The sequence below is a fragment of the Myotis nattereri genome (genome assembly GCF_964212035.1).
Source record: "Myotis nattereri genome assembly, chromosome: 12".
Classification (NCBI taxonomy): domain Eukaryota; kingdom Metazoa; phylum Chordata; class Mammalia; order Chiroptera; family Vespertilionidae; genus Myotis; species Myotis nattereri.
The window spans coordinates 4,452,830-4,464,010 of record NC_138087.1 but is presented as its reverse complement, the minus strand read 5'-3'; the positions used below and the strand labels follow the sequence as shown (position 1 = coordinate 4,464,010).

Below are 11,181 nucleotides of genomic sequence, written 5' to 3'. Positions count from 1 at the left end.
TCGGGGTGGGGGCCACCTGGAACCCCTCGGGGTGGGGATCACCTGGAGCCCTCGGGGTGGGGATCACCTGGAGCCCTCGGGGTGGGGATCACCTGGAACCCTCGGGGTGGGGGCCACCTGGGAGCCCTCGGGGTGGGGGCCACCTGGAACCCCTCGGGGTGGGGGCCACCTGGAACCCCTCGGGGTGGGGGCCACCTGGAGCCCCTGGGGGACCACCTGGAGCCCTCGGGGATCAGGGCGGCAGTGGCCCGGCGGGCCATGCAGTGGAAGCATGCCTGCAGACACCTTCCAGGCAGCTCTGGGGCAGGCGAGCCCTCCGCCTCCCTGGAGGCCCAGCACCAGGACTGTTTGCTCAGAGGAACTGGGGTTCCCAGGCGCAGTTAGATCCAAGGAGTGGGGTGGCCCCTTGAGCCGTTGGGGAGGGACAAGGGCTTCAGCCCCCAGGCCTGGGTTCTGGGTTCTGGGGTCAGTTGGGACTTTGGGGGCTGACCCACCACCTCACTGTGCACAGTGGTGACCTGCTGTGCCCTGGGGGGGCGGGGGCCGCACAGCCACACATCGAGCCCACCTGGGTCCCAGCGCCCCTCTGCTTCTGTTCTGGGTGGTGGCTCCCCTCGTCTCGTGCTGATCTCTGCAATGGAACAGGCCTCTGAGGGGAACTGGCTCTGGGTCCCTGAGACCTGGAATCACGGGGAGTCAAGGAGCCTTCATTTCCCATCTGCAGCCTGAGGGCTTCAGACCCGCGTGCTCAGGGGTGCAGGGGTGCAGAGGCCTGTGGCAGGTGCTGCTGCCCTTAAGGTGGGGAGAGTTGAAACAAGAGGGCAGATGCCCAGCACAGAGCTGAGAGGACAGGGCTGTCTGTGCAGAGACCTACAGGAAGCGAAAGAACAGCACATGCAAGGGCCGCGTGGCGAGGAGCTGGGGCCCGAGAGGTGACCCGGGCGGAGAGAGAGCAGGAGGAGACACGGTGGGAAGGGTGGCAGAGCCAGAGGCCACGGGTGTCACCTGACCCCAGTCCCAGAAATCCAGGGCCGGCCCCCCAGTGCCGAGCACACAGAAGGTGTGCTAGCAGTGCCTGCTGAGTGATAAATGGACGAAGAGGGACAAGTGACTCCTACTGGCCCCTAAGTCGCTGTGTGATCTCAGGCAAGTGTATTTCCCTCTCTGGGCCTCAGTATCACGACTGCTAGGATGCTCTCCGGGTCATAATTCTTGCCAGCAGGTGGCTGGGCCAGGCACCTGGCTGCAGGAGGCCCACGGGGACGCTGCCTCCTTCCTCTTCCTAGGATTGTGAGGGCACAGCCAGCACCCTCCTGGACCTAGTGGGGATGTGTTCCCCTGGCAGGGTGGTCAGCAACCCCTTGGAGCCCATGGCGGGAGCCTGGGCTTGTCCCCAACAGGAACTTTGCCACCTCTCTTTCTCCTTTCTCACGTCTACCTCGCTCCTGTGCACCCTGCTCAGGTGCACGCCCTGCTCCAACCTCTGCTCCTGGGGGTGCAGGATGAGTGAGAGATTAGGAGGTGGGTGGTGTGGAGCCTGGGCAGGAAGGGAGCGGGACGGGCAGAGGCCTCAGGCGAGAGGTCCCTGGGCACAACCTCAGGAAGGTCGGCAGCCAAAGAGCGCAGCACAGGGCCCTGTGGCCGACACCCTCCATGGCCTCGGAGCCTCTGCTTCCACTTCTGGGAAAAGTGGGGACAACAGTCTGCGGCCAAAATGAGCTCAGCTCTTGGCTGTCCCCCGGCAGGGACCCTGGGCCCAGTGTCCACCTGGGGGGCAGCGCTGCCCAGCAGCTGCCCACCCCAAGGTTTCAGACTTTGCAATAGTTGCTAATATCTTCAGGATATTTCATAAGAACTGAGTTTCTTTCACCTCTCTCTCTCTCTCTCTCTCTCTCTCTCTCTCTCTCTCTCTCTCGGTTAATCTTCTATTTTTTCCATTGATTTCTCTCTTTTTTTTTTTTTTAGAGAGGGAGTGGAAGGGAGGGGGCAAGACAGAGAGAGAAACATCGATGTGAAAGAGACACATCAATTGGTTGCCTCCCGCAAGTGCCCAGACCGAAGCCAGAGATCAAGTCTGCAACCGAGGTACGTGGCCTTGACTGGAATCGAACCTGAGACCCTTCAGTCACGGGCCGACACTCTAACCACTGAGCAGCTCTGGCCAGGGCTCCTTTCTCTCTGAAGCTCCAGCCACAGGTGGGACAGTTCGGGGGGAGTCCCCACATTGACCTGATGGCCGGCCTCTGGGTGCCCTTGGAGGGTCAGCGTCCACCCTGCTGAGGATGTGGGGCCCTGTCTCCATCTCCACTCACTGCAGCCCCAAGGCCACCCCAGTGCCCACAGTGCCCCCTGTCCCCCCCTGCTCCCCCTCAATGCCAAAGCCGAGGCCCCGCCTTCCCTCAGGCCGCAGTGCTCCTCCCACTGCCCTTCTAGGCCTTGGTGCCCCCTGGCTGGCCTCCTGGGGAGGGGCTCCCAGAGACCTGTCCCTTGCACGCCCACCACCCATTTCTGTTCTCCCCAACCTAGGCATCTTCCTACAGACGCTCAGCCAGTTCCCATCTCCACAGGAGCAGGGGCAGCCTGGGGCCCAGACTGTCTGAAACCAGCGGAAGGGTGTCTTTCCTCCTCCTGCTGCCGCCACAGTTGGGGGCCTCCCGACCCCCCCCCCCTCCCAGGCCGGCGGGCAGGGCCCCTCGCTATGCCCGCCCCCACCCCACCCCCCGCAGAAGAAAAGGGCCCTGTGAGCACTGTGGGCACGTGTGTGGGGGGCGGGGGGCAGGCTGGGCAGACAGGAGAGGCTGGGGCCCCCGTGGTCCAGAGCCCCGGGGAGCCCAGATGTGGGCCTCGGTGGGGTGCCCAGCTTCCCCTGGAAGACCCCTCGTGCTGCGGCCCCGTGTGTCGATTCCAGCTTCCCACTCTGAAGCTGTAGGACTCTGACCCAGTCTCCGCAGCTGTCAAGGGGGAGCACCCTGGGCTTGTGATGAGACTGGCAAGTGGGGCCTCCGTCGCCCCTGCCCTGTCCTGCCCTGCCCTGCCCCTGCCCCTGCCCTGCCCCTGCCCCTGCCCTGCCCTGCCCCTGCCCTGCCCTGCCCTGCCCCTGCCCCTGCCCTGCCCTGCCCCTGCCCTGCCCTGCCCCTGCCTTGCCCTTGCCCCTGCCCTGCCCTGCCCTGCCCCTGCCGGCTCTGCAGGGCTTTCTGTCTCCTGCATTTGCAGGGGCCTGGCCAGGGCTGGGGGAGGCGGCCTCGCTTCCCAGGGACTCGGGACCGAGGCAGCAGCATCTAGACCAGTGATGGCGAACCTCTGACACGCGTGTCAGAGGTGACACGCAAACTCATTTTTTTGGTTGATTTTTCTTTGTTAAATGGCATTTAAATATATGAAACAAATATCAAAAACATACATCTTTGTTTTACTATGGTTGCAAAGATCAAAAAATTTCTATAAGTGACACAGCACCAGAGTTAAGTTAGGGTTTTTCAAAATGCTGACACGCCGAGCTCAAAAGGTTCGCCGTCACTGGTGTAGACACCTGGGTGGGCCCACGGGGGGCCTGGCTCATGCGTAAGCTCCCCCATGCCCTGCCAGCCGCTCCCGGGCCCTCCTTCACCGTGTCCCACCGAACCTGAGCCTTCGCCCCATCCTCTGCGCCCGCCTGCCTCCTGGTGGTGTCACATCTGTGCTTACCTCACTTGTACCCTGTCCCCTTCATCTGGGCCCCACCCACCTCCCCTGGAACCCACTCCCACTTCAGCTGGGCCCCCCATCCCACGTGTGCCCCTCACTGTGCCCTGCTCCCACCTCACCCATGATCTGGTGCCCATTTCTGGCCCCGACGCTGCCCTCTCAGTACCTCAGATAGGCACGGAGAGTGTGCCATGGCTGGGCAGCAGCGGCATGCCCCCAGGGAGCCACGAGGACATTAGAGAGATGGGGGTCCATTTGGTCATTGGCCCCTAACTCCTTCTTCTCTCTCCTAAGGCCCTTGGAGCTGTAGCACAATCAGGACCTCCCAGCCTGACCTCCTAGCTTCTTTGTGAACCCCGCATCCGCGTTCCTGCCCCCCACGGGACATGGGCCCATCCGCCTCACCCGCATGGGCAGGGACAGAGCAGGTCTCCAGGTGCCCGTGCTTATGCCCCACAGGCTGGGTCACTGGGCCCTTCTGTCACCCTCGTCACCCACCCAGCCACCAGAGGCCCACCCAGTGACTCTAAACCAAGACTGCTCACCTGCTGGCTGCCAGCATTTATTCACCCAGACAAGCTCTGCCCACCCCTCCAGGAACCACTCTCAGGAGCCCGTGTGGCACAGGAGGGCCCCCGTGAGTTTCTCATGAGGCTGCTCAGGAGCGCACCCCCCAGCGGCTCCACACGAGGTGGTGGGGCGCGGGCACCTGGGAGCCGGGGTGCGCAGAGAAGGAGTGGGGTCGGGCTGGTGGCGGCTCAGCTCCCATGTGCAGACGGTGTAGACAGGTGGGCAGGGGCCAGAGGGAGGCACGACTGCACGTCCACCAGGAGTCCCCAGGCCCTGTCTGGCCTCCCCTCTCCTGCCAGCGCCCCGCGCACAGTCGCCCTGCGTCCTTCCTGGGCCTCGCCGCTGGCCTGAGGGCGGAGGCCGGGCTCTTTCCCGAGATGTGCCAGGTGACTCTGGGCAGGTGGCCACCCTCCTGTGGCGCCAGCCCCTCCACAGTGGGCACACTTCATCTCCAGGGCCACCTTCAGGTGAGCACGGGCCCTGCAGGGGCGACTGCAGAGCAGGGCCATGGCCAAGGCTCAGCTCCCGGTCCACGGGCCAGGGCTGCAGGCCCGGGCTGGCCCGGCCGGGTCCCCACGGCGACCATGCTCAGGGCTCCCAGCCACCTCGGCTGCAGCTCAGTGGCTGGGATGCTCAGGCACAGGCCTGCCAGGCCTGCCGCACAGTCCCGGTGCCAGCAGCGTCTCCGCAGGTCCGGCACTCACTGTGCAGCCAGAGGGGAGGGTGGGCGGCGGCCCACTGTCCTGCAGTGAGGAGAGGGGAGGGGAAGGGAGGAGAGAAGAGGAGAGGAGAGGGGAGGGGAGGGGAGGGGAGGGAAGGGGAGGGGAGGGGAGGAGAGAAGAGGAGAGGAGAGAAGAGGGGAGGGGAGGGGAGGGGAGGGGAGGGAGAGGAGAGGAGAGGAGAGGGGAGGGGAGGGGAGGGGAGGGAAAGGGAGGAGAGGGGAGGGGAGGGGAGGAGAGGGGAGGGGAGGAGAGGGGAGGGGAGGAGAGGAGAGGAGAGGAGAGGGGAGGGGAGGGAGGAGAGGGGAGGGGAGGGGAGGGGAGGAGAGAAGAGGAGAGGAGAGAAGAGGGGAGGGGAGGGGAGGGGAGGGGAGGAGAGGAGAGGAGAGGAGAGGGGAGGGGAGGGGAGGGGAGGGAAAGGGAGGAGAGGGGAGGGGAGGGGAGGGGAGGGGAGGGAAGGGGAGGGGAGGGGAGGAGAGAAGAGGAGAGGAGAGAAGAGGGGAGGGGAGGGGAGGGGAGGGGAGGAGAGGAGAGGAGAGGAGAGGGGAGGGGAGGGGAGGGGAGGGAAAGGAGGAGAGGGGAGGGGAGGGGAGGAGAGGGGAGGGGAGGAGAGGGGAGGGGAGGAGAGGAGAGGAGAGGAGAGGGGAGGGGAGGGGAGGAGAGGGGAGGGGAGGGGAGGGGAGGGGAGGAGAGGAGAGGAGAGGGGAGGGGAGGGGAAAGGAGAAGAGGGGAGGGGAGGAGAAGGGAGGGGAGGGGAGGGGAGGGGAGGGGAGAAGAGTCAGCACCGCCTCCTGAGTCCTGGCATCACCAGCTGCCATTGCCCACAGCTGGGCCGCAGAGGAGTGACTCTGGGCTGCAAGGGGTTGGTCCCAGGCGGCATGGCCTGGGCTCCTCGGTGCGGTCTGCGGCTTCGCTGCCACGGCAGCCTCCTGGCACAGAACGTTTGAGAAGGCCGACGCGGGAGTGGCCGCCGGTACCTCCGGGCCAGGCCGCCATCGGATACCACAGAGGCCACACGGGCAGGCGGGCGGGCGGGTCCACAGAGCGGGGCCAAGTGCTCTGTCTCCCTGCAGGTGCTGTGGGGCCTGAGTGGGGGGTAGAGGACCAAGACAAGGGCTGGGCCTGCTGACACTTCCTAGGGTCACTGCAAGGGCATTTGGATGGGCCGTACCCCCTCGGGAATGAAGCCACCGTGGGGTCAGGACAGATATAAAACAGGAAAGGAGTGAACCAGCAAGAGCCAGAGCGCGGCTCAGCAAGGAGGGGCCGGGAGTGATCCAGCTGTTCGCTTGTCACACACACACACACACGCACACACGCACACACGCACGCACACTGTGGACCTGAGAAAAAAGACACCTACTAAGAAGGGCTCCTGGTGGCTACTGGGCTTAAATTAAAAAAACAAAACAAAACAGAGCCAGGCAGCCATTTGCACAGGGAGAAGCTGCATCGAACCGCCTGCCTGCGCTGTTTCTGCCCCGCCCCCCCCCCCCCCCCCCCCCGAGCTGGCCCTTATAACGGAGGTCCTGGAATCCATTTCAACCAACAGGATTGAGGCTTTTCCCATCCAGCCAGAGCTGCGCAGCTCGGACCACCCAGAGTGGCTCTATTCTGACCAATCAGTACAGTGGCTTTTGGACAATCAAACTGCAAGGATTTGGCGTTCTCATTCGCCTGAGGACAGACTATAGGGACCAGGGGTCGGCATCTGTCTATGTACGCAGCTCCCCTGTGGTTCTGGGAGTGCACTTCCCCTTCCCACCGGGACAGAGCACCTACGCTGAGCCCACAGCTGGGCTCTTCGGCAGCCAGTGCTGCTGTCACGCACACACTATGTTGGCAGCCCTGCGTGTCACAATTGAGCTGTTTGCACTCAATGGTTTCTTTCCTCACTGAACCCCAAATTGGGGATTCCTGTTGGCATCGAATTGGTTACAATGACCATTGGTTGACCACTCACATTCAAGTGCACCCCCACATACATGCACACATGCTCATGCATGCACACATAATAGGCATATACAGACTCACACATACACACACCCCATATGCACACTCCTGCACATACATGCATGCACATACACATTAACACACACATTCACATACAGATGCATACACACATACATATCCATACGCACCTCCCCACACATTAACATACACACACAGGCACACAGGCACACACACTGACATATACATATCCACACACATAGTCACACACATATACACATGTACATGCATACACTTACAAACACATGCTCACATACACACATACCCACTCACATACACGCATGCACGTATACACATACACACATACACACTTACATACATACCCACATACACATGAACAGATACGCACATACACACACTCACACACATGCACATACATACACACTCAGACATGCATATACCCATTCACACTCACATATACACATGCACTCACATGAACACTCATTCACATTTACTCACATAAACACACACATTCACACACTCACATACACACTCATACACACCTACACACACACTCGCACACACTCACACACACACACCCCATCCACCACACATACCACACCTCCTCGCTCTGGCATGCTTAGAGCAGCCATGGACACAAGCTCAGTGCCATTTGGAAGCCCCTCAGACACCCCTGGCGGGCTGGTGCCTGTTCAGACCGGGCCTTCCAGGCACTGGTGCTGAGAGCGCAGGGTCGCGCTCACATCTACACTTGGTTCTGATATACGTACCATTCGACGTCTGTGATAGACACTCAGGGGCCCTGCCACAGCGGGGCCCACTCGACCACGCCTGCAATATCCAGGGAGGGACCCCAATATCATAAATAGCTTCCCAGGAGGCTCCAGCAGGAATCTGGCTTCAGAGCCATAGACCATTATGTGCAGAGAACAGGAAAACGCACTTTTGGAGAAAGCCCCATTTCTCTTTTCCATCTTCCCTGCACTCCATAAACTCAGGCCTGTCCTTGAAGGGGAGCCGCAGGGGCGTGGCAACCTCAGGAGGGCGGAGGGGAGGAGGGTGGGGCCCTCAACGGCTTTGGGGGCACAGCAGGTCTCCCCTCCAGGTCTCCAATCACAGTGATCGTGAATGAAGATGCCACTGGTTCCCATCTGCTTCAGCTGAATTGTGTGCCCCCAAATCCATGTGCTGCACCCCTAACCCTCTGTGCCACTATATTTGGAAAGGGGCCTTTAGGGAGGTAATTGTGTCCCGTGAAATCACTAGGGTGGACCCTCGCCAATGTGATTGGTGTTCTCACACGGAGATGAGGGCGGAGAAGACGGCATCTGCAAGCCGTGGCGAGGCCGCAGGGGACCCACCGCCCACACCTGGGCCTTGGACTCCCCTCCTAGGCCTGAGACAGGCACCTTGGCCTGGAGGGTCTGTCCCAGCCTGGGCTGCTAACAGCGCCTGACCGTGGGGGCACATGGCTCCCAGCACTCAGCTGGGAGGACCCTCGGGAGCCTGGCGCACAGGCAGGATGCTCGACCTTCCAGTGCCGCTGCTCAGCCACCTACAGGCCTCCAAGCCCTTCAGTCCTGGTCCCAGGGAAGCTGGCTGCCCAGGAGCCCAGGCTGCCCAGGCTGCCAGGTGGTAGCTTGTGCCACAGGCTCAGGGACACCCACCTCCACGCTCTGCTGGGGCTCGGCAGGTGCCCTGGGGCTAGTGCTTGCGGGGGCCACTGGCTGTGTCAGGAAACACTCTCCACAGACTCGGCTCTGCCTGCCGCTCTCTGCCTTGAACTCGGAGCACTTCCCACAAATGACCTGCCAGACAGAGGCACCGTGACCCTCCCTCCCGCAGACAGAGGCCTGTCCTGGAAGAGGCGGGAAGGGCCACGGCCAGGAGACGGAACAGGCGGGTGAGGGGGGGGGGTCCTCTGCAGGCCCTGGGGGCCAGGAGCCTGGGGAAGGCAGAGACCAAGGCTGGGGGCCCGGGAGTCTGCACCACAGAGGAGGGCTGGGAGGGGGGCTGGGAGGAGGGCTGGGAGGAGTCGCCACAGAGGAGGGCTGGGAGGAGGGCTGGGAGGAGTCGCCACAGAGGAGGGCTGGGAGGGGGGCTGGGAGGAGGGCTGGGAGGAGGGCTGGGAGGAGGGCTGGGAGGAGTCGCCACAGAGGAGGGCTGGGAGGAGGGCTGGGAGGAGTCGCCACAGAGGAGGGCTGGGAGGGGGGCTGGGAGGAGGGCTGGGAGGAGGGCTGGGAGGAGGGCTGGGAGGAGTCGCCACAGAGGAGGGCTGGGAGGGGGGCTGGGAGGAGGGCTGGGAGGAGGGCTGGGAGGAGGGCTGGGAGGAGTCGCCACAGAGGAGGGCTGGGAGGGGGGCTGGGAGGAGGGCTGGGAGGGGGGCTGGGAGGAGGGCTGGGAGGAGTCGCCACAGAGGAGGGCTGGGAGGAGGGCTGGGAGGAGTCGCCACAGAGGAGGGCTGGGAGGAGGGCTGGGAGGAGTCGTCACAGAGGAGGGCTGGGAGGGGGGCTGGGAGGAGTCGTCACAGAGGAGGGCTGGGAGGGGGGCTGGGAGGAGTCGTCACAGAGGAGGGCTGGGAGGGGGGCTGGGAGGAGTCGTCACAGAGGAGGGCTGGGAGGGGGGCTGGGAGGAGGGCTGGGAGGAGGGCTGGGAGGAGGGCTGGGAGGAGTCGCCACAGAGGAGGGCTGGGAGGAGGGCTGGGAGGAGTCGCCACAGAGGAGGGCTGGGAGGAGGGCTGGGAGGAGTCGTCACAGAGGAGGGCTGGGAGGGGGGCTGGGAGGAGTCGTCACAGAGGAGGGCTGGGAGGGGGGCTGGGAGGAGTCGTCACAGAGGAGGGCTGGGAGGGGGGCTGGGAGGAGTCGCCACAGAGGAGGGCTGGGAGGAGGGCTGGGAGGAGTCGCCACAGAGGAGGGCTGGGAGGGGGGCTGGGAGGAGGGCTGGGAGGAGGGCTGGGAGGAGGGCTGGGAGGAGTCGCCACAGAGGAGGGCTGGGAGGAGGGCTGGGAGGAGTCGTCACAGAGGAGGGCTGGGAGGGGGGCTGGGAGGAGTCGTCACAGAGGAGGGCTGGGAGGGGGGCTGGGAGGAGGGCTGGGAGGAGGGCTGGGAGGAGGGCTGGGAGGAGTCGCCACAGAGGAGGGCTGGGAGGAGGGCTGGGAGGAGGGCTGGGAGGAGGGCTGGGAGGAGTCGTCACAGAGGAGGGCTGGGAGGAGGGCTGGGAGGAGGGCTGGGAGGAGTCGTCACAGAGGAGGGCTGCGAGGGGGGCTGGGAGGAGTCGTCACAGAGGAGGGCTGAGAGGAGGGCTGGGAGGAGTTGTCACAGAGGAGGGCTGGGAGGAGGGCTGGGAGGAGGGCTGGGAGGGGGGCTGGGAGGAGGGCTGGGAGGAGGGCTGGGAGGAGGGCTGGGAGGAGTCGTCACAGAGGAGGGCTGGGAGGAGTCGTCACAGAGGAGGGCTGAGAGGAGTCGTCACAGAGGAGGGCTGGGAGGAGGGCTGGGAGGAGTCGTCACAGAGGAGGGCTGGGAGGAGGGCTGGGAGGAGGGCTGGGAGGAGTCGTCACAGAGGAGGGCTGGGAGGGGGGCTGGGAGGAGTCGTCACAGAGGAGGGCTGGGAGGGGGGCTGGGAGGAGTCGTCACAGAGGAGGGCTGAGAGGAGGGCTGGGAGGAGTCGTCACAGAGGAGGGCTGGGAGGAGGGCTGGGAGGAGGGCTGGGAGGAGTCGTCACAGAGGAGGGCTGGGAGGAGGGCTGGGAGGAGTCGTCACAGAGGAGGGCTGGGAGGGGGGCTGGGAGGAGTCGTCACAGAGGAGGGCTGGGAGGGGGGCTGGGAGGAGGTGTGAGCATGGCTGCCTGGCCCCACTGCCCAGCTCACCGCCCCACACAGCTTGCAGTGGTGCCTCCTCTTGGTGATGGAGTTGAACGTCTCGCCACAGCCCTTGCAGCTCTGCTTCTCCTTGTCCCGCCTGATCTTGGAGGATCCCCTCTTGGGCTCGAGCTGTGGGAGACACACGGTGCAGTCAGCCCTCAGCACGCGTAGGGGGGGCTGTATGATGCATTGGCAGCACCCACAGGGGAAATCGCTGATGTAGACAAGGGAAGGAAGCAGGAGCCTGTGGCCATGGCTGCCCGCCTCTCCCCTGGCACACAGTGATCCGGACTCCATGCTGGGATGCTGGCCAGGGACTCTGCCACCGGAGGCCATGCTGAGAGAGACGGTGGCTGTCTGCACAGAGGTCCCAGTCAA

General features: G+C 64.0%; 1 protein-coding gene across 3 annotated transcripts in view; it reads right to left on the bottom strand.

Moving 5' to 3' along the window:
- Window positions 1-4,219: 4,219 nt before the first annotated feature.
- FGD3 (FYVE, RhoGEF and PH domain containing 3) overlaps window positions 4,220-11,181 on the bottom strand; it is a 43,179-nt gene continuing 36,217 nt past the window's right edge. For 2 of the 3 annotated variants that reach the window (XM_081103213.1, XM_081103215.1), the window contains 3 exons: window positions 10,810-10,932; window positions 8,612-8,752; window positions 4,220-4,997 (listed from right to left, as the gene is read on the bottom strand). In XM_081103213.1, coding sequence (XP_080959339.1) covers window positions 4,872-4,997; window positions 8,612-8,752; window positions 10,810-10,932 — 390 coding nt within the window. In that variant the 3' untranslated portion in view covers window positions 4,220-4,871. The remainder of the gene's footprint in view (window positions 4,998-8,611; window positions 8,753-10,809; window positions 10,933-11,181) is intronic. The other variant, XM_081103214.1, reaches the window with a different exon arrangement.